Genomic DNA, 25,782 nt, shown 5'->3' with positions numbered 1-25,782 from the left:
TTGTAGGTATTGAAGTAATTATATTAACATTATTAACATGTTAATTACAGTGATTCATACCATTTTCTGTTTTTTCTGCCTCGGATAGTTTTCTTTTGTATGTTCTAAGCCTGTACAGTCAGCTTGTGAAATCTAATTGTGCTGATATCATACTGACAAACAAATGCGGGAACATTCTGCCTGAGCACGTCAGATTATACCCCCCCTCCCCCTCCCCAATTACATTCACACACTCCAAAGCAGGACCATTGTGGTGTGTTTAAGTGCAGCTGCAGGCTCTGATTTGTGCAAGACTTAGTCTGAATATTTTGGGACTAAATGCCGCCTTTGATGATTTTTTTTTTCCCCTCCAAACTTGGAATTGTTGGCCTTTTATTTTGGTACATTTAAAGATTGATCACTCATGTTTTTAGTAAAGCGTAAGTGCAGTTTAAAAAAAAAAAAGTGATTCAGAACGTGTTTTTATTTCACTGTGATGGATGTTTCACTTACACTATATTGCCAAATGTTTTTGGGACACCCCTTCAAATCATTGCATTCAGGGGTGGGGCTCGGCCCCTTAGTTCTAGTGAAAGGAACTCTTAATGCTTCAGCTTCATAACAAGACATTTTGGACAATTTCATGCTTTCACACCTTTGGGATGAATTAGAGCGGAGACTGCGAGCCAGGCCAAAACTGGGACTTTACATGCACATGAGTGTAATATGGAGTTGTACAGCTGTAACAGCTTCAACTCTTCTGGGAAGGCTTTCCACAAGGTTTAGGAGTGTATTTTTTTTGACCATTCCTCTAGAAGCACGTTTGTGAGGTCAGGCACTGATGTAGGACGAGAAGGTCTGGGTCACCGTCTCCACTCTAATTCATCCCAGAGGTGTTCTATGGGGTTGAGGTCAGGATTCTGTGCAGGCCAGTCAAGTTCCTCCACACCAAACTCACTCATCCATGTCTTTATGGACCTTGCTTTGTGCACTGGTGTGCAGTCATGTTGGAAGAGGAAGGGGTCATCCCCAAACTGTTCCCACAAAGTTGGGAGCATGAAATTGTCCAAAATGTCTTGGTATGAAGCTGAAGCATTAATGCTGAAATGAAAATAAATGTTAGATGTAGTTATATTAGAATAAATAAGCTTTACAATTACATCAAACAGAAATAAAGCAGAAACATTTGCTTGACCAGGCGCACAGGCACATTGCAAAATTATTAATTTGGTCAATTTTGCAGAACGCACAATCCTTGTTCCCCGCACTGACCATTTGCCTCGCGAACTTTTGCGTGGTACCGTTTCCAGTCTCGCGCGAGAACTCTGATCTCACGTATGATCGTGCGTTCTTTCTCGCGTGCGTTCGGTTGTGTAACGCAGTTTGCGGACCAGACAGAGTGCAGTGTGAACACAGCAGGGACTGAATGCTCTCCTAGATTGTCGTGCAGTGTGAACTCTGCATAAGGAGCCAAGTCCAACCCTTGAATTCAATGATTTGGAGGGGTGTCCCAAAACTTTTGGCATAATAGTGTATTACTTTTTTTCCCTCCTTTATCTATAACTTAAAATAGGCTTGGTCATAAATATGGGAGAGGAACAGAAGTGACCAATACAATATGCTTTGACTGAGCAATCTTATGAGTATGGAGTGATCTGTAAGGAGTAAGATCTGAATCTGTCTAGAAATTTGAAACTGTTCAGATGGAGGATGCAGTGATTGAGAGCTCCAAAATCAAGGAGGGTTTAGCTGTAAGCTGGATCAGGTGTGTGTCATTAATAAAGTGAAGCTTTAGCAGAGATACAAAAGACCATTATGTACATGAAACATTTTAATCAAATCCATCTTGAAAACGTAAAAAACAAAATACACATTAATACAAAGTTAGATACATCGACACTTATTTACAATAATTAAACAAAGATCATTCCAAATCTTTTAAGACCATTTAAAATTATATAAAGGATCCATTGTGTCTTCAGCGACATACAACAAGGCAAACCGACGTAAATATTAAACAGGATTACCAAAAAACTGTAAACACGATACAAGGAGCCGCTTTCAAAAGAGGGCATCACTTCTAATAGGTCGCGTTTTTATTTTTTATTTCAGACCTACTGTTTGGACAGGAGTAGGTTTTAAAGCTTGGTGGAGATCATGGTGGAAACTCAATGGAGAGCTCGGTAAGGAGCTGGTCCGCGCTCGGTCTTTGACTCGGTTCCGCGCTCCAGCACCGACTAAGGAGCTCCTTTAACGAGCGGCCCGGTCCGGACGGACCGAACACGTCCTTGTTTAGATCAGGGCGCAGGTTGAAGGCGACCACTGCATATAGGATGTGCTGTCGCTCTCCTTCATACGGCGGCTCCCGGGTGAGCAGCTGCCAGAGAGTGACGCCGAAGGAGTAGACGTCTGCACCGGGTGTTACGTCCTCTCCCCTCAGGAGTTCGGGCGCTCGGTGTGTGTACGTGCCGCCGATCTCCATCCGGCGAGCCGAGCCATCGCGATCGCGCACAAGCTCCACTTTTAACGAGCATCCGAAATCCGCAAGCTTGCATACGCCCGCCCGGGACACGATGACGTTCGCAGGTTTCACGTCCAGGTGCACGACGCCGTGTGCGTGTAAGTGGCGGAGGGCGCGCGCCACGTCAGCTGCGTAACGCACGCAGGATCCGGTGTGCAGCGGCTCGGCGGCGTTGTAGATCACTTGCTGCAGGTTCACATCGCCCGCGTACTCCATGATGATGGTGCCTATGACGCTATCGCCTCTCGCGCCCAAGAGGTCATCGCCGTTAGCCTGCGTGCTGGCCGCAATCACCTGCACCAGGTTCTCGTGCCGCAGGTGCGCCGCGTTCAGCTCGGCCCAGAAACTCTGCCGCGAAGCCAATTTGTTCTTAGCGCACTTGACGTGCTTCACCGCCACCGTCTCACCGAAATACGTAGCTTTGAACACCAAGCCAAATCCACCGGAGCCGATAGACTCCAGATCACAAAGCTCGCGCCAGTGGATCACAGAAGACCAGAGTCTGTACGCGAGGTTCCCGTGAAACGCACTGACCGGTACACGAAGAGTCGTGTCTCCTGAATGTTTAGTCAGAGGACTGCTACAGACTCCCAGCTTGAGACCGAAGTCTCTTGGGAGAAGGCGTGTCACGGGTATCGGGGACGGCATGGTGGCGAGGAGCAGATCCCGCACGGCGCAGTTACAAGCGCTTTGGATTTGCCTCGCTCACTGTGTTGCCAGATTGTTTGCAGTTACAAGTCCACTCTCCCTTTTTAAATCATTTATTAAATAGTAATATTTAATATTTATGCATTGTTAATCTTATACGAGACTTTAGAAATTAGTTTAAGACTTAACCATAACAATGTAGTGAAAGTAGCAGGTTTGTTAAAGACCGGACTCGTCATGTATGGTACACCACAATCTGGCAACCCAGGATAGCCAGGTGATCGTGTTTGGTCATGTCACATGACTCTCGGCGCGGACATTGGTCAAGTGGAAGATTCTATACTTCGTACATACATATACCGAGGACAGAAATTTTATTTGTATAGCTTAGTAGTGCGGTATTTTATTTTTTTAAGATTATAATTCATTTTTTTTAGTCAAAGGGCTTCTGAGAGAGTGGAATCAGTCAGAATTTCCGTCACACTTATCCTCTTCATCCATATTGACTAATTACTGACCAATTAAAAACCGCACACGGAAGCAGTGACTGGAAAAAATAACCTTGAATAACGTTTTATAGTGTTTTATCCCAGTAGAATGTCCTTTATGTTAAAGAGCGGGATAAAAGTGAACGACAAGACGAACCTTCCTCAATTACCAAAAAAACAAAAAGCCCACTTTTTTTCGTAGAACTGTCACGCGCGCACTCTGGACCATCGTGTTTTTGTGTGTGTGTGACTTTACCTGCTGTTGGTGCGTTGCCGTGGCGACGGTTTTTAGGGGGGATTCCCCAGCGGTGACGTAAGGGAATTTCCACAGAGCAGTTTTGAACGTGATTGTAAAGCGAAAGATGTACCACACCGTGAGACGGTCTTAATCGCACGAGGTGTGTGTAATCGTATTTCTCTAGTGAGGACACGCTACGTTGAAAACATCTAATAAGTCAGGGCGAGGAGAGAAAGAAGGCGGAAATGAGTGTGTAGCGCAAGCCTTTTAGCACTTGCTGTACGAGGGCGAACGTTTACAGAAAAAGGAAATAAAAAAAACAACTCTTTTCTTCATCTGACTTCACCTTGCCATGAAAATAATGAACGGGGCTATTCACAACGGCCCGCTCGTTCCAAGAGGTGAGTGTTATTTTTTTTACCTTGTAAATTCTTTTTTAGAAGGTTTTACTAGGGTCATTTTGTGAAGTCGAGCGCCTAGGCCTAGTTAAATGCGACATTGCTTCGTAAAAACAGTTGGAAGGTGTGCGCCAGAGGAAAATGGCGATCACCGAGCGTCCTTCTCTTCTCAGAGTCTGCGGCAATGACCGAACATGTAAACATTACAGCTTACATCAACATCATACAGGATATACGTCGACATTTTAGCACAGTGGACTGTTCTCCGTGTCATTAAAGTCAGATGTTTTCCACACAGATAAAACAAAACAAAACATATGCAGGTCAATTCTCTGTCCAAAAATCCGTCTGTAAGATGAATCGGTGAGCTTGTTGACATTAAGATGACAAGCGTTTCTATATTTGGGAAGGACATGACACTGCATCTATAGCATAAGCGACTTTCAGTTTCACTTTGGAAAAGCCTGGCTGTGGATGTCCATGTCCCTAACGCATGTTTGTTTGTTTGTTTGTTTGTTTGTTTGTTTTTCCCTTTTATTTTTCTTTCCTAGATTTCGATCTCGGTGAGTCCTCTTATCTCTGTTTTTTTTAGTCTAGCTAGTTTAAGTCGTCATGCTTCATTTTATTATAACGCAAACTAAAGAAAAACAACATGATGCATATGCAGCTTTTACTGATACGCTTTTACGTGTAACATTTACATCCATTTAAAGACTCTGGAACGTTAATGGGGGGGGGGGGGGGGTCAAAAAGGGTTCTGATTAGAACTTTTTAATGGAACCTAAGAACCCTGAACTAGCCAAGAGTCTTTAAAAAAAAGCCTTGAAGGACCCTAAGAATGTACAGTGGCAAAGCATGCTGAATTCTTTTGCATCACTAATCTTGTTATCTATCTATCTATCTATCTATCTATCTATCTATCTATCTATCTATCTATCTATCTATCTATCAGAGGTCCTAGATGAATTCCTAATGGAGAATTCAACTAAAGAAAGGCTTCCAGGTCCTCCTCCTCTACCTGCAGACTCTGATGACCAGCGTCACGCCTCAAATGTAATGGTTAGTTGCAATTCTGCTCCAGTGCTGGTCCCCAGATGTACCTCAAAGGTCAGCAACAACACTATACTTTAAAATCCTTTCTGTTTGCTCGGTAAATCAAGGCTAATGCACCGTTTGTCAGTGAAGCAAATCAAGGGGTCTGTTTTTTTTGTTGTTGTTTTAAATGTAGTTCAGTGGTTTGTTGTTGAGTTCTTGCATTTATTGTCCTGTTTCTTCTTATTTCACCTAAAACTCTATCAGAAATTGAGTCGGCTTATAAATAACCTCAAACCATTCAGGAATTGAGAGCTTTTTAATAAATAAACAAAATATAATCATAGAAAGGTTCTGAAATAATCATGTATTAAGGGGTCCATTAAAGGGGTATGTTCTTACAAAGAGCTTGAGAACACTTTACTTAATATGTGTAAATATTAGTAAGGTATAGTGGACCACGGATGACCCCATAACACCATTGCTGTTCTACCTGGACAGCCTTTTTTTTTGCTTTGCAGTTTTCTCTAAGCTTTTTATAAGAAGAGCTATCAGACAAATTACAATGTGCTGTTTTCTATGTGTCTATGCAAATGACAAACAAAAGACTTTGGCAGATCCTTGGAACGGGGGCTGAGTACGAAAAAACCACAGTGGTGCATGAGAGAAGTGGAAAAAAAGAGAGAACAGTTTACAATTGAATATGAAGCCTCTTTTTTAAAGTTTCAGGCCCTTTATTTCCATGGTAAAGTCTGAGATGTGATGGCAGGGAAAAATCTCTAAGTCTTTTTCACTAAGGAACGTTTTCGGAGAGTCGACTAGAGTTGTAATCTGACTCCATGTGTCAGTTGACGATCTCTGCCTCATGTGCGCCTCTCCTGGCAGGGCACACATGTAACTGCCCCTCCTCTCTTCGTTCTCATTGGCCGCTAAATCCTTCTACATGAGTTTCCTGTTTCTTCACTGTGCTCCTCCTGGCTCTTGTTAGCTGCTCTTTGTGCAGGCCATCTGCGTTCTTCCTCAGGCACGTCTAGACGTTTTCTCTCTTTCTCATGCTGAACCGTTGCTCTCTCAGCCGCCTGACCCTAACAAACCGTTGCCTTCGGTTTTCTAGCTACAGGTTTTTGTGCTTTGTCTCTACGTTTTTTGATTTGTGACTTTGAAAATGCTGAGCTAAATCGGCCGTTAGAACAGTTGTTTATTTTTTCCCCCCTCTGACTTGCATTCCTCCTCTTCTTTCTCCTCCTCCTACACAAAAACTCTCTCTCTTTTCACACTGCGCTATCTGTTTTTATTTTGCTGCAAACAAAATAATGTCATTGTGTTTATCGTGTTTATTTAACAGTCAGTATAAGAATCTTTTGCAGAGTGCCAGGTCATGATGGGGGGAAAAAATATTCATTGAATTCGAGGTATTAGAAATGGCTATGTTAAACACACAGTTTTGAAATAATATGAAATGGAGTTTAGCAAATCTTTGTTTTTGATTACTAAAAAAAAACAAAACAGCATAAGAGCTTGGATGTAAAAGCACAACCTTTAATTAATATAATTAACATTTCTTGCACTGCTTCAATTATCAAACATTAAGATCTAGCAAGTCAATTGCTGTAACAATGTTCTTGTGATTATATTAGACATTAATGCTGTATATCTATCATTTCTTTGAATTTTATTTGTACTCTGCCCTAACCTCTCTCTTGTCCCGTCTCTTTCTGTAGAATTTTGAAATGTTCCCTTCAGCCAACACATCAGCGCTTCCATCAACTCGTGGCTCCAGAGGCCAACGGCGTGCTACAGCTTCAGCGGGGGCACAGAACCACCTGCGTTCTCAGCATATAGGTACAGAACAGCTGGAGCAGCTGCTGGAGAAACCAGAATTGGTGGTGGTGGAACAGCCCAAGGAACGTGGCATGAGGTTCCGCTATGAGTGTGAGGGCCGATCGGCTGGCAGCATCCTGGGAGCCTCAAGCACTGACGTAAAGAAGACGCTACCTGCCATTGAGGTGGGTGCAGGAAGATGCCGCCATGGGTGTTTGTGGTTGACTGCAGCTACACATACAAACTGTCTGAGACAAAGAACAGCAAAGAGGATACAGTAGGAAGGTGTTCGTGTGGTGAAAACGTTTTCATAGAAAGGCGAATAATTTCTGAATATTTATTGATTATCGTTGCTGAAATTTTCTTCTTATAGATTACACATTATATTATCCTTTATACTTATTTATTTCGTGACCATGAAATACAAACTCTTAGCTTTCGGTAAGCCAGTAAATTAAAGTTTTCCTTATTCTGACTCTTTGGCTTTTAGCCAGGTGTTTTTTTTTTGTGAGTCAGCACAGAGCATGGTAATGTAGAGCTGCAGGCCTTTGCTTTATTTTTTTATTGGCCAATTGGGGATTTCTGTTTGAATTCGTGCATGTGCATATTTGTGCAACAGTATAATTTGCTTGCAAAAGATGCAGAAATAATGTTTAAGACCGTTGCTGTTTTTGGAATGTACCAGCTAGTCCAAACTTAATGGGGGTTGTCCCTGTTTTGGTTTAAATGAATGGTGTTGAACTGCATGTGGAGTATGAAAAAAGAAAGTCCCTCTGCGAAAGGCGTTGCTTTGGTGTGGTACGCAGGAGGGAAGTACCAAATGAAAAATAAACAGAACATACATTTTCCATTTCGAACAGCAAGGTTTCCATATACGGCAAATGAGATTAGATTGTTACGTCATCATTTAGGGGAGTCCAATCTTATCCACATAGAGCCGGCGTGAGTGCAGGTTTTTTATTAATATTTTAATTAAGCAGGAACCACAAACAAATTCACCTGTTTATTCAGCTGGTCTTCGCTTTCAGTAAACTCGGGTGTGGCTTCTGCTCGGTCGAAATAAAAACCTGCCTCAGTTTTTACTGGATTAAGAACGAAAACCACAGGTTTATCTTCTTTAGCATAACCTTTTATCAGAATCACCATCAGCTTTTTTAGCAAGTACTGTGGTTTTTACACATGCAAGGAACTGGCCTTGGTGTATTGGTGCACAGCAGTAAAAAAAAATATAAAGAAAAATCTACATTTTATTTATTTGTGTATATTTTCTGTAATCATTTGTGGTTTTTTTTTTTTTTTTTTTTAAATAGCTTCAAGGCCCAATTGAAAGAATAAAAAATGTGACAGTCACAGTGTCGCTTGTGACAAAGGATCTCCCTCATCGCCCACACCCGCACTGCTTGGTTGGAAAAGACTGTTCAGATGGTATTTGTGTGATCAGCTTCAACCCCCACAACACACGGCGCCACAGGTACTCATCACCACCACATCAGCTTCACTTGGAATATGCAGTCATTTTTGTTTAGGTGACTATAAAGTACAGCTTTGAATATATAGCATATAGTTTACAACTGTTTTTACACCAGAGTAAAGAGATATTTCGGTGAGATTAAAACATTGGAATATATGCAGTGTATCGGTTACTATGGTTTACTCCGGGTACTCCGGTTTCATCCCACAATCCAAAAACATGTACATCAGGTTGACTGGTAATTCTAAATTGCCCATAGGAGTGTGTGTGAGTGTGTGTGGTTGTCTGTCTATATGTGGCCCTGTGATGGACTGGTGACCTGTCCAGGGTGTACCCCTGCCTTTCGCCCTATGTGTGCTGGGATAGGCTCCAGCAGATCCCCGTGACCCTAATTAGAAATAAAGTGGGTATAGAAAATGGATGGATGGTTACTATGGATACAGATAGGGATATGGATTATATTTTATTTTATTTTTTTATATAAATAACTAACATGAAGCTCTTACTGTCAGTTGATTATATCACGACAGGGAGGGATTATACTCTGATTTAAGACAGAGGGAAGGGTGATGTAATCTATTATAGTATTTGCCTGTTTATTTTTATTTCTTTTTCTTTTTCAGTTTTGTGAATTTAGGTATCCAGTGTGTTCGGAGGAAGGAATTAGATACTTCCCTGTTGAAGAGGAAGAAGAAAAACATCGATCCATTCAGCAGTAGGTTTTAAAATGATAATCTAATTATATTCATATGCGACCCATGGTACTACCAAATGTAGTCACATGATTTTCCCAAAGATGCTTCATATTGGCACCAATAAAGCTGCATGTTTAGACTCTCTCTCTCTCTCTCTCTCTCTCTCTCTCTAATAGCTGGCCACTCGAAGAGTATTGAGGACATAGACATGAATGTTGTTAGGTTATGCTTCCAGTGTGAGCTGGAGAAAGAAGACGGGGACAGGATCCATCTCTACCCTGTGGTCTCTAACCCCATTTACGACAAAAGTAAGATCAGTGACGTCCCTTCTGATATTGTGCTCACTTATTCTCTTCGGGATAAATATGACAGATAGATATTTACAAATGTACAAATACAGAAAAAACTACTTTGTAGAGATTACCCAAGCACTTGTGTAATCAGAGCAAAAGTGAATCATGTAGTGCAAGTCAGACATGAAAGCTTATCAGCAACTACATTTTGCTGCTTTAAATATTCCATCTGTACTCAAAAAAAATATGATAATATATGATAAATATCACTATGGGTGTTACTGTACTGAATAATAACATGATCATCATATGCAACACTAATATTCTTTCTATGTTCATCTGAGCAGAAGCTACCACAACTGCAGAGCTGAAAATCAACAGGCTGAACATTGTGCAAGGTCCCTGTACAGGCAAGACCGAGATCTACATGCTCTGTGACAAAGTGCAAAAAGGTGAGCGCCATTCCCATGTGAAAAAAGTTCTAGATCTAGATCTTCCCCACGATTCGGTCCAGCTTACACCATTAACTGGTAAACCAGTAACGAACAATAGAGCAGGATTTATTTAAATATGGAAAATGTGGATGCATAGCAAGCTAACTTGTTTCCTTTTCCCATTTAAACATAACGGTTCACTTAAAGAATAAATATTTTACAGAATGTGGTCAAATTGTAAAAACTGTGAAAAGCAACTCTGAGTAAATAACAACAGCTTTGCTTTCAGATCTCCGAAGCGAAACCTTAAATTCTACTATCAGCATTCACCAGCCACTTTATTAGGAACACCTGCTGGCACATTCATATGGGTTTTTTCTAATCAGCTAATCATGTTGCAGCTGCACAGTGCAATAAAACCCTGCGGATGCAGGTCAAGAGCTTCAGTTAATGTTCACATCAAACATGAGAATGGGTGGAAAAAGTGTGATCTCTGTGGCTAACCGTGGCACGGTTGCTGGTGCCAGATGGGTCAAGTATTGCAGATACTGCAACTCTTCTGGGATTTTCAGTCTCTAGAGTTTAGACAGAATGGTGTGAGGAACAAAAACATTAAGTGAGCAACAGTTTTGTGGGTGGAAACGCCTAGTTGGTGAGACAGATCAGAGATGAACTGACTAACCTGGTCTGCGCTGACTAAAAAAAAGAGGTGGATGAGCCACACCAACAGAGGATCACATTAGGCTAAATATCAGCCAAGAACAGGAATCTGAGATGATCACGGGCACAGACTCACCCAAAATGGACAATTTATGACTGAAAAAATACCATTCCTAATGTCTTGTTCATGGCTTACAGGAGTGGAACCTGATGTAGTTTTCTTCTGTTGTGGCCTTTAGGCTGTGTATTCTGAGATGCTCACCACAGTTATAAAGAGTACCTGAGTTATTATAAGCTTCCTGTCACGTCTCTTCTGACCTGCTTCACATCATCAAGGCATTTTCAAATATAGATCTGCCAATAACTCGATGGTTTTTCTCTGCACAACTTTGTTTAAACTCTAGAGAGTCATTCACAATGAAAATCCCAGATCAGCAGTTTCTGATCTTTTAACCACTCCCTTATATTTTTGATATTTGATTAGCTCTGTGTTTCACTGCCGCCACCTGATTGGCTTGATGGGATAATTGAATGAATAAGCAGGTGTTCCTATTAATGTGGCATACTCTAGTCAGTTGATCTTGAGTTTAATGTGGGATAAACATGCTTGCATGCTTCTGCTAGTTCTCATATTGCTCATATTGCCTTGCTGCAGTTATAGAATATTACTCTAGTCCAAACATGACTAGATGATAAATAGATCGAGAAGAAACGCCGCTAAGTGATTGCTGTTGCTAAAGTAACTCATGCTTTTCACAGTAATGCTGCCAGTGAGCACACCAACAGTAAAAAGCTCTTCAGTTTTCTAGCAGCTGCATTCCCTATTGTTTTTCTTTTTTTTCTGGCTTGGTTCTGCATTAGCAAGTGAGGCGTCTAAGAAAAAAATAGATGGGTTTGACCTTGTGGAGCAGTGGGGTTTCCCCGTGTATTCAAACTGGAAAATCTGGTCACCGTGTGTGTAAAATGCAAATCAATGAATGTATTGAGGTTTAAATATTTACTGAAATACCCACAATGCGAGAAGGGTTCAAAGAGCGTTAGGTAAATGATTTTGTAACTGAAAATGACAGAGAACAGCTAAACAAACAAGACCTACAGAAGGAACACTTTCAGTGTTGCTTTTTATTTTGTATATATTTATTGACAAATTGGCTGGGAATGCTTAAAATATGAAGGGAACACTTAAATCACACATTGGGCCGAGCTGCACAGTGCTGGTCTGAGATCCCAGTACAGGATGTCAGGCCCTCAGGCCACACTTATGTAAAGTTCTGGTACTGCTCCTCCTGTTCCTCCTCACACAAAGAGGGAGATACCGATCCAGCTGATGGGTTATTGCCCTTCTACAGCTCTGTCCAGCTCTCCTCTTGTAATGGCTCATCGCCCTCCTCTATGCTGTGTACCTCTTTGCGACAGCATGTAGAAGGAGCTGGACTACCTGTGTAACCTGACTGGGTTGCAGGTACTGCTTCATGTTACAAATAATGAGAAGGACCCTAACGGAACACAAAACTAGAGACGAATCAGTCAGGAAGGATAAGGAGAGAACAATTGTTTGTAAGGAATAGTTGTCTGTGGCCACCACCTTCAAAACCATTCCCTTTTTTGGGGGGGTTGCCTCTCCAAAGCGGCTTAAACTGATTCACAAACACTTATTCCTAGCTATGTTATTTCAGTATTGTCAGAATTGTTATGCTTAATTAAAATAGCCTGCATGTGTCCGTGTGATTGAACACCACAGATGACATCGAGATCATCTTCGGTTTCGGAAACTGGGAGGCCAAGGCCGAGTTTGCGCAGACCGATGTCCATCGGCAGATAGCCATCGTCTTCAAGTCGCCACCGTATCAGGAGCAGGATATCACTGACGCAGTTGAGGTCAACGTGTCTCTCCGTCGCATTTCAGACCGCATGTACAGTGAGCCAGTGAAGTTCACCTACCTGCCTTACAATCCAGGTCAGTATGTGATGCATTGCTCCAGCAATATTTTAGGGACTTTTACTTTGAACTTGTGGTTATGACCAATGAGTGTTGGTTATATAACCACAAAAAGCACCTTCACCTGCATAATTTCTATTTTTATCTCATGGACTTAAATAAAATACAAAATAGGGAAGTCTAATGTGGTTGTAAGCGTAAATAATCAGGAAGCTGGATATTAACTTAGGGACTTGGTAAGGAAACGCTTACTCATGAATCTCTTAAGAAATTAGTCATTTGAAATGGTAAAGAGGAAAAAAAATGAATAATCTGTTTTCTGCTAGCTATAGCAGTGACACTCCAACATCTGTACCAGTGCAGTGGTTGTGTTTTAGCTGACTGAAATATAACAGCAGCTTTTTCTCTCTTTACTTAAGTCGTTATTGAACTCAGAAACTACACTGACCTAATAGTTCCTCATGGGCTCTTGATTGCTGTTATAGAAAGGACATTATTTACTTACATTTACATTATTTACAGTCCAGTGTCACCCAATGAGGATGAGGTTCCCTTCTGAGCCTGGTTCCTCTCAAAGTTTCTTCCTCATATCATCACGGGGAGTTTTTTCTTGCTATCGTTGCCGCAGGCTTCTCATTAGGGATAAAATAGGGATAAAATGGTAACTTTATTTTAAACTTTTTATATATATATATTCTTCTATTTCCTTGCTTGTTGATGTGCAGATCCATATGAGGTCAAGAGGAAGCGCAAACTAAAATCCGACAAGTTCAGCGAGGACTGTGCTGTCGGCGCAGGTAGAGTATTTCGGCTTACAAGTACACACACACACTACTTCATTGTTGTTTCATTCTTACACCCAGCATTTACTTTGGTTCCAGATACGATGATTAGCACACCAGGTCCAGCACAGCAGTTTGACACGTTCTGTGTTGAAGGATCTGACTGCGGGATTCCGGCCCAGGAGGAAACCCAGGCCACGTTCCCTGGGGTCATGGATGAGATTCACTATGCAGAAAGTGATCTCCGTTCAGACGACCCGTGTGTCAACCTGGACCCAGAGACAGTTACCAACCTGCTGTACAGCATTAATGAGTGCCTGGGAACCCCGAACTTTCTCCAGCTGTTGAACAGCCAAGATATCAATTCCATCGTTACAGATACAAACCTGAATCACCCGGAAGCTGGTCAGCCTCCGATTTCTTTCCTCGTTGACTCATTTTACAGCCCAGACCTTCCACAGGACTTGCAGGACATTTTCTTACGTCAGGTCAAAACTGAAGATGACTCATGAAGGCCTCAGTAGATGCTTGTAATAGTAGAGAAGTAGAGAGATGATCTTGCTTTCATTAGTGGAAAATAAGGATTGGAGTCTGTACTCCTGAAGTGTGCATGTAGGTTTAGGTTCACACTGGATGCCATGTGCTTGTCCTAGAGGGCTCTCAGAATGACCATTGAACCATTTGGAATTCGAGGACAAGTCTGAAAATGTGCTATGTGAGAGAGCACTGTAAAATGCCGACTCAGACCTTTGGAGTGTTTGTGTAGTGTCTAGTGAGCATATGACCTTTAAGTACTCTAGCCCAAAATAAAAGATGCTGTTTGAATGCTTTTTTAGGTGTAATTGTCAAATAGGCCGTTAGTGGATTACACAAGCTTCGTATTATTAACCTGTCTAGATCACCAGAACACAACCATCATCTGTATATACTCACAAATTATCATGTCTAAAAAAACAAAAACAAAAACCAAACAACAGTGGGCCTGTTTTTGGACTAATATGTGTCCATGTCTTTTGCTTGGAAGAATATCAAGTAATAGCATTAAATGGGATAACGATATTCATTTTAAGGTGGACATTCTGTGAAATGAATACAAAAAAAATGTTTGTAAATTTTGTAAACAAAAAACGTATTGAATGACGTAGCAGATTGGGAACAGAAGGATTCATTCGTATGCCTCTATATACATAATTCTGCTTGCAAGTATATTTTAATGTAAATAATGCTTCTGGTTGGAAAATATTCTCTGTGTGTCTTGTATTAAAGGCTTGGTTTAGATCCTTTTGGTTTTGAATAATTGTGATGTCACATAAAACTATTGCTAAAGGTAGACTAGACCAGCAGTTGTGAAATTCCATTATATCCTCATTCTTGAGAAAAGTAGGTTGGGTCAATATCTTCCTTAAAGTGGCATAAATAGTTCACTAGAAGCAGGCTTCCATCATGTCCCATGTTAGTTGTTCATCAGTCATCCACATAGACAGGAAACAGGCAGGGATAAACGGGTCAATGGTCTTTCCCTTCTCATTGCATTCAAATGAATGGACAGAAGAAATGCTGCAAAATCAGATTCCATCACATCATTGTTGAGCTCTGAAAGGAAGCCAGTGGGGAAACTCCACCATTGTGCAACTCTTCAATCTGTGGTTTTTATTTATTCCACTTCTATTTTGTGTAGGAGTTACACATCACACCCACTCTACTCATCGCTGTTTATCAAAAATATTTACGGATTTAGGCATGGTGTACATCGATGAGCTATAACATTATAACCTCTGACAGGTGAAGTGTATAATATTGATTATCTCATTACCATGGCACCTGTCAAGGGGAGGGATATATTAGGCAGCAAGTGTCAACAGTCTGTTCTCAAAGTTGTTGGAAGCAGGATGAATTTGAGTGACTTTGACAAGAACCCGTTTTTGGTGGCTGGACGAATGGGTCAAAGCATCTCCAGAACAGCAGCTCCTGTGGGGTGATCCCAGGATACAGTGATTAGATCAAAATTGGTCTAAGGAAGGACAACCAGTGAGCCAGCGACAGGATAATGAGTGCCCAAGGTTCACTGATACACATGGGGGGGGTGAAGCCCATCTGGTCCCATTCTACAAACTGCTGAAAAAGTTCATAATAATCAGTACACACAGTGCATCAAGGCTTGCTGTGTAGCTGCAGACCAGTCAGAGTGCCCATTCTGTCCACCACTGAAGGTGCCTGCAGTCATCATGTGACCATCAGAACTAAACCATGAGGCAATGGAAGAAAGTGGCCTAGCCATGAAGCACGAATCTATTATATCATCTGGACGGGTGCTGGCTGTGTCAATTACCTGGAGAAGAGATGGAACCAGAATGCACTATGGGATGAAGGCAAGCTCTGGATGATGTTCTGCTGGGAAACCTTGGGTCTCCTGGCATTCATATAGATGTCACAATGAGATGTACCTCCTACCTAAACCTTCATGGCAACGGTATTCCCTAATTCAATTAAATTTGATCATTGTTAAGTTTTTCTTAGTTTTCTATCCAACTCATGAAAAGGGACACATCACATATTTTGTCTGACAAAAGTACATCAGATGATGAAGTCATTTATTCGATATTTACAGGATAATGACAAATCTTAAATGCCATCAGTACAAAAGCAGACAAAACAAACCCCCAATAAATACATTTTTATTCGTTCTCGTATCCCTGACGCTGCCATCAGTCCTTCTTTTCCACAATCTGGGGTTCAGCGAGTTTCTGCATTGACAGGTCTTTCACCAGGTTCTCCACATAGCTCTTGTAAAGAGGTTCAGGATCCTGTGGACAATGAAGAAACACAGGTTAAGCAAAGAAAATAGTATGAGGGGGAAAAAAAACATTACCCTGTGTGTCTTCGATTTCCTGACTAAGCTATCATCTTCTATTTGTAATAACTGATCTGAATAAATGCCGTAATGATGATGATGATGATGATGATGATGATGCCTTAAAACAATTAGCGGGATAAATTTATCCAAGTAATGGTCATGAATATCACAGACATGAGCTCATTAGCAATAGTATGATTTCATTTTACTGAATTTACAATACAGAACAATACTGTTTGTTGACTCTGGTACTTGGCTCTGGTTTCCTGTTTTTCTTGTATGTGGTTACTATCAGAGTTGAGCTGTAACAAAATACCAGTAGTAAAAATTGTAGGCTAGGGAACCAAAATATACCATCTGTATCGGTGTTCAGTCCACGATACATTTCAAAAAGGTTGTATTCAGACATTTTTAGGCAAGCCTCTAAGAATATATCCACACTAAATCAAAACATTCACTCTTTAAAAATCACACCATTAGATTTTGTTTATGAACTACCTCTTCCCCCATTGTCTGCACATCTTCCCCTTTTTGCTTATTGCCATTCTACGAATGGCAATAACTGCCACGTCATCCACACACAAAAACATGGCAGTAGAGCACACAAGGAGGCAGATGATCTTTTTTAAACTTCTGCTTCACAGGGCAACGTAACACACTCTGTACTATCAGTCCGGTTCTGTATACATTAATGTTTATTGCTCAAATACGACCATCCCTTTCAGCTCTGGTTACTGTAGCTGAGGGTTCGACATGGACTGAACGGATGGTCAGGGGCATTATACAGTGTAGAGTAAAAGATTTCAGTAAAATAGAGTATAGTACACTAGAATAGAATAGACACTAGAGTAGAGTAGAGGAGTAGAGCAGATGGAGAATGGTAGCATAGAGTATAGCAGTAGAATAAAGCAGTAGAGTCCAATACAGTAGATGAGTAGAGTACAATTGAACAACAGAGCAGTGCAGAGTAGAGTACAATAGAATACAGTAGAACAATAGAGTAGATGAGAGTAGGGTAGAACAACAAAGCAGACAAGATTAGAACAGAGTAGAGTAAAACAATAGAGTAACATAGAATAGAGTAGATTAGAGAACAAGAGTAGAGTAGTGCAAAAGAGTTGAGTAGAACCACAAAATATTAGAGCAGAGTAGAACAATAGCGTAGAGTAGAATGGAGTATAATAGAATAGAAAAGAGAAAAGAGTACAGCAGAACAATAGTGTAGAGTAGAGTAGAATAGAATAGAGTAGATGAGAACAATGGAGAAGAGTAGAATAGAGCATGATAGAGTGGAAGAGAAGATTAGATGAGAGTAGAATAAAGTACAAAAGAGTAGAAGAGTAGAATAGAACAATAGAGTAGAGTACAATAAAGTACAATATAGTAGGAGAGTAGAGTAGAATAGAGTAAAAGAGTGGAGTTGATGACAGTAGAATAGAACAATAGAGTAGAGTACAATAAAGTACAATATAGTAGGAGAGTAGAGTAGAATAGAGTAAAAGAGGAGTTGATGACAGTAGAATAGAACAATAGAGTAGAGTACAATAAAGTACAATATAGTAGAAGAGTAGAGTAGAATAGAGTAGAAGGGTAGATTAGATGACAGTAGAATAGAGTACAATAGAGTAGAAGAGTGGGATAGAACAACAGAATAGAGTACAATAGAGTAGAACAGTCGAATAGAGTAGAACAGTTGAATAGAGTAGTAGAATAGAGTACAACAGTCGAATAGAGTAGAATAGAGTAAAACAGTCGAATAGAGTATGAAGCTAGTGGGTGCCAGTGTTGAGGATGCAGAAGATAGGGATAGGTAGAGAGAGATGATTCAGTGTAGCCATCCCTGAAGGGAAAAGCCTGAAGAAGAAGAAGAAGAAGAAGAAGAGGAAGAGGAGGAAGAGGAGAAAGAGGAGGAAGAAGAAGAAGAAGAAGAGGAAGAAGAAGAAGAGGAAGAAGAAGAAGAAGAGGAAGAAGAAGAAGAAGAGGAAGAAGAAGAAGAAGAAGAGGAAGAAGAAGAAGAAGAGGAAGAAGAAGAAGAGAGTATGGCCTGGCCATGAGCATTCATATTCTAATTCACAATCCCATCACCTTGTGTTCTAGGAGTCTCTGTTTCTCGACAGCTTCCTCCAGGCTCAGGCCGACCCACTCCGCCTCCTCCACAGGAATCTCAAACTGCTGTCTCACCAACACACCAAGCCAAGGGACACACACACACACACACACACAGTACCACATCAGTCATGCAGTTACATCACATCCTACATGTATTTCAATCTTCAGTGGAAACTGTGTGAACTGCACACCTTGTACTTGCTGTAGATCTTCTCCCTGCGAGTTGGATCGTCTGGGTGGAGCTCCGTGTCTCTGCGTGCTAGCCGCAGGAGCATGGCGCGTTTCAGGTCCATGCCGAACTTGGAGTTCAGGTCCTGCTTTGGTGTCTGATAGAAAACATCGACTTTAAATAACGAGTGAGACGTGATTTTAGTAGATTTATGTCATTAATTCACTAAATAATAATGTGTACAGGTATGGTTAGTGGTGCTCTAACACAAATAAAATAAATCAACAATAACAATAATAATATTAATAACAACAACAACAAGCCTTAGGTGTTGTAAGGTTTCATCAGCCATTTTGGTGGAAAACTGCAGGATATTTGTAGTATTATCTTTACGTTTTGCAGTGTTTATTTATTTATTTTTTATTATTTTCCTTTCCATTTACTTCAACGTCCGAAAAGAATTTTAGGTTCAAGGTTCTATCAGTTAGCTAATCATCATCCAGGATGCTATCGTCACCAATCAATATATCGCTTCAAAGCCTCCGTCTGTAGGCTGCAGCAGAAGGAAACTTTTATCTGTAAATGTTTTACATGTGCTCAATAAGAGGAATGGAATGTAAGTGTACAAATCAAAACCAGGGTCACGTGACTGTATACACTGTTATTAATACGCGTGAGGGTAACACACTGATCTTAATGTGTACAGGGCAGGGTTCAGGTAAAGCTTGGCACCTCTTAAGATCAGAGGTTTGCTCATTGATCATGAGAAGTGCCAAGCTTGAACCCCTACTGCATATACACACACATTTACAACAAAAAATCATGGTCCACACGTACACCGACCAGGCATAACATTATGATCACCTGCCTATATTGTGTCGGCCCTCCTTTTGCTGCCAAAACGGCCCTGACCCATCGTGCACTGCGTATTCTGACACCTTACTATCCATCAAAAACATGTGAAATAATATATGATATAATATCTTTCACTACTAAGACCGTACTGTATTGTGAAATGTTTCAATGTGAAACGTCTTAGTTTATTAACTTTAGATTTTTTAAGAGAAACTTATGAATCTGTCCAACAGTAGCTGATCTTACAGAACAAACAGTTTTATCTGTTCCCAGAAAAATCATATATATAACGGAGAATGTGTTTGAGGTTTCCCAAAATGATCTCAAAATGACTTTGAACCCAGTCATAAGTTATGGGGGGTCATGAATCATCCCAGTACCTTTAGAATGTAGAAGTCAAAGCCGTAAGCGGCATCGATAAGATCCAGCGTGCGAGCTGTGACTGTGATGTTGAACTTCTGGTCAAAGATTTCACTGTACAGCTCCCTCTTAAAGAGCTGAGGCTTCCAGACCTTCTTCACTCTTGCAGAGAGCTGCAGATAAACAACAAACAAACACTTTAAGATCCAGGCGCACACTTTAGACATCGCAAACCAAACAGCTAAGAATTGAACATTCCTTCATTTTGCAGTTTGTTTAACAGAGGTGTCGCAAAGCAAAACTTTCAAGATTAAGAACCACCCACTTTAAGAGAAAATTTCACTGACAGGGCGGATGACCAACAACAGTCCCTCAGTATGCACACTGGACCATCATCATCTCTAACTGCTTCATATAAAACACTAATAAATTTTAGAGAGCCATAAACTTTTTCTAGAACAGCAACTACAACGTGTTCCAAAAAGCTCATCGTACTGCAGATTGGTTTCGTGCTTTAAACAAATGCATGGAAATGCAAAGAATATTGTAAAAATTATAATAATAATAATAATAATAATAATAATAACCATCATTGAATTCAGGTGTTGTTTTTCAGGGGTTGTGCTCGGCCTCTTAGTTCCAGTGAAAGGAACTCTTAATGCTTCAGCTTCATACCAAGACATTTTGGACAATTTCATGCTCCCAACTTTGTGGGAACGGTTTGGGGATGACCCCTTCCTGTTCCAACATGACTGCACACCAGTGACCAAAGCAAGGTCCATAAAGACATGGATGAGCGAGTTTGGTGTGGAGGAACTTGACTGACCTGCACAGAGTCCTGACCTCAACCCCATAGAACACCTTTGGGATGAATTAGAGTGGAGACTGTGAGCCAGACCTTCTCATCCAACATCAGTGCCTGACCTCACAAATGTGCTTCTAGAGGAATGATCTTTATGTCTTTATGGACCTTGCTTTTGTGCACTGGTGTACAGTCATGTTGAAACAGGAAGGGGTGGGAGCATGAAATTGTCCAAAATGTCTTGGTATGAAGCTGATGCATTAAGAGTTCCTTTCACTGGAACTAAGGGGCGGAGCCCAAACCCTGAAAAACAACACCTGAATTCAATGATTTGGAGCGGTGTCCAAGCTGGACAGCTTTGCTTTCCAGACTCAGGCCACAATCCTACAGTATGGCACTATGCAACCCTTACTGGAGAATCCACTCAACAATCCTGGAGTTTAACATCATAATATCAGAACGTCACCATATCCAGAAACTCACCTTATCATTATTGGCGTATCTGTAGCCAGATATCCAGCCCTCTCCACCCCACAGGCCGTCTTGCGACTCTGGGGGGTAATAAATGGGAATGGGTACATCCTGAACCCGCTCTTTGTGACCTGTTTTCGGGTTTGCTCTGTATTTCACCCCCAGTGGTTTCCAGTGCACAGCAGTTGGAGGTGTTGCATCCAGATAGGATTTCAGGTAATGCTGAGGAAGACGGGCGTAGATCCCTTTCTTTAACTTCAAGGCTTCCCACAGGAGCGGTGGGTATTTGTGTAATGGCATCTTCCTTGGAGAGAAAATAAACACAACAGGTTTAAGAAAATGGCACACTTTTTTTTTTTTTTTTACTGATGAGCAACAACTGTAACAATAGATAGCTTTACAGAAAGTTGGATATAGATCTAGATCCCTAATGAGCAAGTCAGGGGCAAGAGGGACAAGGAAAAACTATAAACATCACATTGAATGCGCTTAGGAAAATGAGATCCTGGATATATATATATATATCTTTGATTTAATATCTTAATATCTTTCTCTCTCTCTCTCTCTCTCTGTTGAGCTATACATCCCACTCCTGAGCTGCCAGTGTGACCACTGGCTCTACCCTTGGTCAGAGTCTCAGCGCTTGGTGGTGCTCACTGATGCTGTGGACGGATCTGAGTGGACAGCCTGTGTCCAGGAGACAGCCATGGACAGAACCACTTGGGGACTTCCACACCATCACAGATCTGCTGTTACATCTGTCAGCTTGTGACAGCAATGAATTAGTGTCTATAATGACCTCAGAAACTACGCTGACCTCATAGTTCCTCATGGGCCGTTGGTTGCTGATGTAGAAAGGACATTCATTAGTTACAGTTACATTATTTACTGTCCAGTGTCACCCAAATGAGGATGAGGCTCCCTTCCGAGCCTGGTTCCTCTCAAGGTTTCGTCCTCATATCATCTCAGGGAGATTTTCCTCACCACCGTCGCCACAGGCTTCTCATTAGGGATAAAATAGTTTAATAATTTAATTTAATAATGTTTTTTTTCTCTCCTTTCTCTGTTTCTCTTCTTCTGCTTTGAGACAATGTCCATTGTAAAGGCACTATACAGATGAATTGAATTGAATTTCTGCTATCCACGTGACATCTACTTTCTTTCTATGCGTAAGCTTTCGATCATCAGGATCTTCATCCCTAAATAAAATGACTGCTATTTTTCTGTTTCTTCCTCAGCAGCTTTCTCAGCTGATGTAAAACCTGAACCATCACCGTGAAGTGAATAAAACAACAGCTGAGTGTAAACATTTGCTGCAGATGCTAGAGCAGCTAGGAGGCTAACAAGCTAAAGAAAGTAAAAGGTCAGAGCTGATAAATTGCTTGGTCGGGATTTTTTATTCACAAAACAGCTACGATTTGTCACACCATACCTGAGGAGAAGCAGCCAAAGGTGAATATCAGACGGATTATATTAGCGTTTCACACTTATTCCCTGCTTGGATCACACACATGCCTGTCAAGGGCACGCGCATCCGCGTCCGGTGACGTAACACAAACCAGACACTGTGATTGGTTGTGAGAAAGGTGCTCGTCCGGGTGAAGCGAAATCATGTGAAATTACTGATTACTGTGTTTTGAAATGCATCAAAAACACTGACTAAATATAATATCTAGTAATAATGTGGTCATATTCCATCATGAGTTTCTCGTTCAAATTCGATAGATTCACCCTTACACCGAGATGTCAGCCATTTCTGACGATTTAAAAACTTTAAATTTAATGAAAATAGTAAGTACCTTCCGCCCGAAAGGTGGAATTGAACCACTCTGCCGCTAAGCAGCTACAGGTTTGAAGCCTGCACCCCGGACCACCGAGGTTCATCCGGGCATTTAACGAAGGTGACGACATACGAATATATACCACAACAATCTAATAGATGTCATGATGACGGTGAGTAATTAAAACTATGCAGTACATACCTGAAAACATAGGTATGAATCTTGTTCAGCATTGTTGACAATAAAAGAAAACGTAATACAGTTCGTATTTGATATAAATGCCAGAAATATAAAACTAAACAATAAGTACTGCAACAATAAGCGCAGTGCATTATGGTTCGTGGATGCAAATTAGTCACCTGTGATTGGCTCACACTTTTTAACGCATTCCTTTCAGTGTAAAATGTCTAAAACAAAAAAAAAAACACATCAAATCTTTCATTTATTATCAACACCTGAGCTAGGTTTCTTTTAAACAAGAATGAACACTCTGAGCTAAATGTGCTTATTTATGTATAATATATATGAGGTTGATAATGTAAACATTTTTACAAAGAGAATATACACAGATCAGGCATTACATTATGACCACGTGTCTAATGTTGTGTTGGTCCCCATTTTGCTGACCCGTCATGCACTGTGTATTTGGACACCTTTCTATCAGAACCAGCATTAACTTCTTCAGCAATCTGAGCAGCAGTAGCTCGTCTGTTGGATCGGATCACACGGGCCAGCCTTCACTCCCCACGTGCATCAGTGAGCCTTGGCCGCCCATGACCCTGTCACCGGTTCACCACTGTTCCTTCCTTGGACCACTTTTGATAGATACTGACCACTGCAGACCGGGAACACCCCACAAGAGCTGCAGTTTTGGAGATGCTCTGATCCAGTGGTCTAGCCATCACAATTTGGCCCTTCATCAAACTCGCTCAAATCCTTACACTTGTCTATTTTTCCTGCTTCTAACACATCAACTTTGAGGACAAAATGTTCACTTGCTGCCTAATATATCCCACCCACTAACAGGTGCAATGTTATTCCTGATCGGTGTATAACCATTATTAAAAATTCTGAACAAGTATTTCTTTACTCTTTTGTCAAGTACTATTTTAAAAAAACTGTAAGAAAAACCACCTGTAAAGTACTATTTTAAAAAAAAAAGTCTGTACTATTTTAAAACATCTTTTAATCATTATGACACTAGTGCTATAAGTGGACCAAACTCTAAATGTGTATTTATCATGTTTAACACAATTTGCAGATTTTTTATTTTTGTGCAAGCTCTACAATAGATAAAAGTATGTATCTAAAATTTTTATGATTACAATCATGTTCCAAACTAAATTGAAGAGTTTGGATGTCATATAAATGTAAGCTAAGAAAACAGTATATTAGTGGGCAAACTGTTCTGGGACAAAGGAGTACAAACCCATAGTTCACTATATCCCTAATGCTGAAAACGTCCACAGGCAGAGTGTCAGGATTTTCTCAGTGATAATAAGCATGCACAAAAACATGCAAATCATTGTTATGTGGTTATGCAGTCAGACGTTGATTTTCAGTCCATTAAAAAAATTTGTTTTACATTATTTACTGGACAGGTTAGCCCTTGCGGCTCACTGGAAGTGTGCTCGCCTCCTGGACCTGAGGCTCTAAGGCAGCATGGTGGCTTAGTGGTTAGCACTGTTGCCTCACAGCAACAGGTTTGAATCCCAGGTTCGAACAGGCAGGGGCCTTTCTGTGTGGAGTTTGTAGGTTCTCCCTGTCCCACAGTCCAAAACATGTACATTAGGTTGATTGGTAATTCTAAATTGCCCATAGGAGTGAGTGGTTGTCTGTCTATATGTGGCCCTGTGATGGACTGGTGACCTGTCCAGGGTGTACCCCTGCCTTTCACCTAATGTGTGCTGGGATAGGCTCCAGCAGATCTCTGTGACCCTAATTAGGAATAAACAATGGATGGAAATTGAGTGTTTATGTAATTGAGAGCACTGTGTTCACAAATGGAACTATATATGTGTCTCTTTGCTCCAAAAAATAGCATCAGTTCTTCGTAACCTAGGTTCCACAGGATTCCTCTGAGATTCGGGTCCTTGTTGACGTGATTGCATCGTGTCATTTCGTGAGATTTTTCAGGTGGATATTTATGCTTCAGATCTCAGATTCTATCACATCCCAAAGGTGTTCTACTGAGCTCCTGGTTGCACAACTAACAATTAACTGTATATGACTGTAGAAAGGACATTATTCCTAATCACACTCTCTGGAGTGTGATCATGAGGATGAGGTTCCCTTTTGAGTCTGGTTCCTCTCAAGGTTTCTTCCTCTTACCATCTAAGGGAGTTTTTTCTCTCACCACAGTCACCCCAGGCTTGCTCATTAGGGATTAGGGATTAATACAAATACGTTTAAATATAAGTCTAATATTAATCTAGAACTTTTTGTTTTATATGTCTTATGTTCTACAGAGCTGCTTTGAGACAATGTCCATTGTTAAAAGCGCTATACAAATAAAACTGAAATTAACTGAATTAAACTGAATTCAGATCCAGTTACTGAGAAGGCCACTAAAGTGCATTGAACTCGTTGTCATGTTAATGAAACCTAATTTCAGATGATGCAGCATCATGCTAGAAGTAACCATTAGAAGATGGTAAATTGTGGATGAACATGATCAGCAACAATTTATTCATTGATGGGTATTAATGGGCCCAGTTAAGTTACTTGATGGGTATCCTCACACCATTACACCACCTCCACCAGCCTGAACTGATAGCTTGGGTTCATGGATTCATGTTGTTGGTGCCAAATTCTGACCGCACCTCAGTGTGGCTGAGCAGAAATTGAGATTCATAAAATCAGGCTACATTTCCATTTTTGACTGTCCAGTTTTGGGGAGTCTGTGCCCACTGCAGCCTCAGCTGGATGCTTACTGGGTAAATGATAGCCCAGTGGTTAAACTGTTGATTGGAAGGTTGTGAG

At 40.9% G+C, this 25,782-nt stretch overlaps 3 protein-coding genes and 1 non-coding gene across 12 annotated transcripts; 1 reads left to right on the top strand and 3 right to left on the bottom strand.

Annotated features, from left to right (window-relative positions):
- Window positions 1-1,487: 1,487 nt before the first annotated feature.
- Window positions 1,488-3,718, bottom strand: mos (v-mos Moloney murine sarcoma viral oncogene homolog). Its single transcript, XM_058413048.1, has one exon. The coding sequence runs from the start codon at window positions 3,146-3,148 to the stop codon at window positions 2,135-2,137; it is 1,014 nt and encodes a 337-aa protein (XP_058269031.1). The 5' UTR covers window positions 3,149-3,718; the 3' UTR covers window positions 1,488-2,134.
- A 279-nt stretch (window positions 3,719-3,997) lies between these two features.
- Window positions 3,998-14,682, top strand: relb (v-rel avian reticuloendotheliosis viral oncogene homolog B). 8 transcript variants are annotated; one of them, XM_058413041.1, is made up of 11 exons: window positions 3,998-4,275; window positions 4,824-4,835; window positions 5,225-5,331; window positions 7,026-7,310; window positions 8,436-8,596; window positions 9,220-9,311; window positions 9,468-9,599; window positions 9,932-10,036; window positions 12,420-12,635; window positions 13,343-13,414; window positions 13,499-14,682. In XM_058413041.1, exons 1-11 carry the CDS (start codon window positions 4,227-4,229, stop codon window positions 13,909-13,911), a joined length of 1,644 nt encoding a protein of 547 aa, XP_058269024.1. In that variant the 5' UTR covers window positions 3,998-4,226; the 3' UTR covers window positions 13,912-14,682. The 8 variants fall into 8 exon arrangements, with proteins under 8 accessions (XP_058269024.1, XP_058269025.1, XP_058269022.1 ...); XM_058413039.1 differs by having other exon boundaries at window positions 4,000-4,275; window positions 5,225-5,379; XM_058413042.1 differs by lacking the exon at window positions 4,824-4,835 and having other exon boundaries at window positions 3,999-4,275.
- A 1,269-nt stretch (window positions 14,683-15,951) lies between these two features.
- On the bottom strand, window positions 15,952-22,621 carry mrpl28 (mitochondrial ribosomal protein L28). Of its 2 annotated transcripts, none has more exons than XM_058413050.1 (6): window positions 22,452-22,621; window positions 21,032-21,319; window positions 19,767-19,919; window positions 18,554-18,688; window positions 18,339-18,425; window positions 15,952-16,203 (listed from the first exon to the last, which is right to left on the bottom strand). In XM_058413050.1, exons 2-6 carry the CDS (start codon window positions 21,317-21,319, stop codon window positions 16,105-16,107), a joined length of 762 nt encoding a protein of 253 aa, XP_058269033.1. In that variant the 5' UTR covers window positions 22,452-22,621; the 3' UTR covers window positions 15,952-16,104. The 2 variants fall into 2 exon arrangements, with proteins under 2 accessions (XP_058269033.1, XP_058269032.1); XM_058413049.1 differs by having other exon boundaries at window positions 21,032-21,323; window positions 22,452-22,599.
- Window positions 22,622-22,822: 201 nt separating this feature from the next.
- trnastop-uca (transfer RNA opal suppressor (anticodon UCA)) lies at window positions 22,823-22,909 on the bottom strand. The gene has a single exon. It is a non-coding gene; the product is annotated as a tRNA-Sec (tRNA).
- Window positions 22,910-25,782: the final 2,873 nt, after the last annotated feature.

Source organism: Hemibagrus wyckioides, linkage group LG17 (genome assembly GCF_019097595.1).
Source record: "Hemibagrus wyckioides isolate EC202008001 linkage group LG17, SWU_Hwy_1.0, whole genome shotgun sequence".
Taxonomy (NCBI): Eukaryota; Metazoa; Chordata; class Actinopteri; order Siluriformes; family Bagridae; genus Hemibagrus; species Hemibagrus wyckioides.
Note: the sequence above shows the minus strand (reverse complement) of the source record. Positions and strands in the feature narration are given on the sequence as shown.

Bases quoted from the DNA above. Each gene is read 5' to 3' on its own strand.
- relb (XM_058413039.1), top strand. From the start codon at position 4,227: ATGAAAATAATGAACGGGGCTATTCACAACGGCCCGCTCGTTCCAAGA. The intron at 9,600-9,931 runs GTAAGATCAGTG...TCATCTGAGCAG, and splicing joins TAACCCCATTTACGACAAAA to AAGCTACCACAACTGCAGAG. The intron at 13,415-13,498 runs GTAGAGTATTTC...CTTTGGTTCCAG, and splicing joins GGACTGTGCTGTCGGCGCAG to ATACGATGATTAGCACACCA.
- mrpl28 (XM_058413050.1), bottom strand. From the start codon at position 21,319: ATGCCATTACACAAATACCCACCGCTCCTGTGGGAAGCCTTGAAGTTA. The intron at 18,689-19,766 runs GTACTGGGATGA...GTTTTCTATCAG, and splicing joins TTGACTTCTACATTCTAAAG to ACACCAAAGCAGGACCTGAA. The intron at 16,204-18,338 runs GTGATGGGATTG...CATTGTCCACAG, and splicing joins AGAGACTCCTAGAACACAAG to GATCCTGAACCTCTTTACAA.
- mos (XM_058413048.1), bottom strand. From the start codon at position 3,148: ATGCCGTCCCCGATACCCGTGACACGCCTTCTCCCAAGAGACTTCGGT.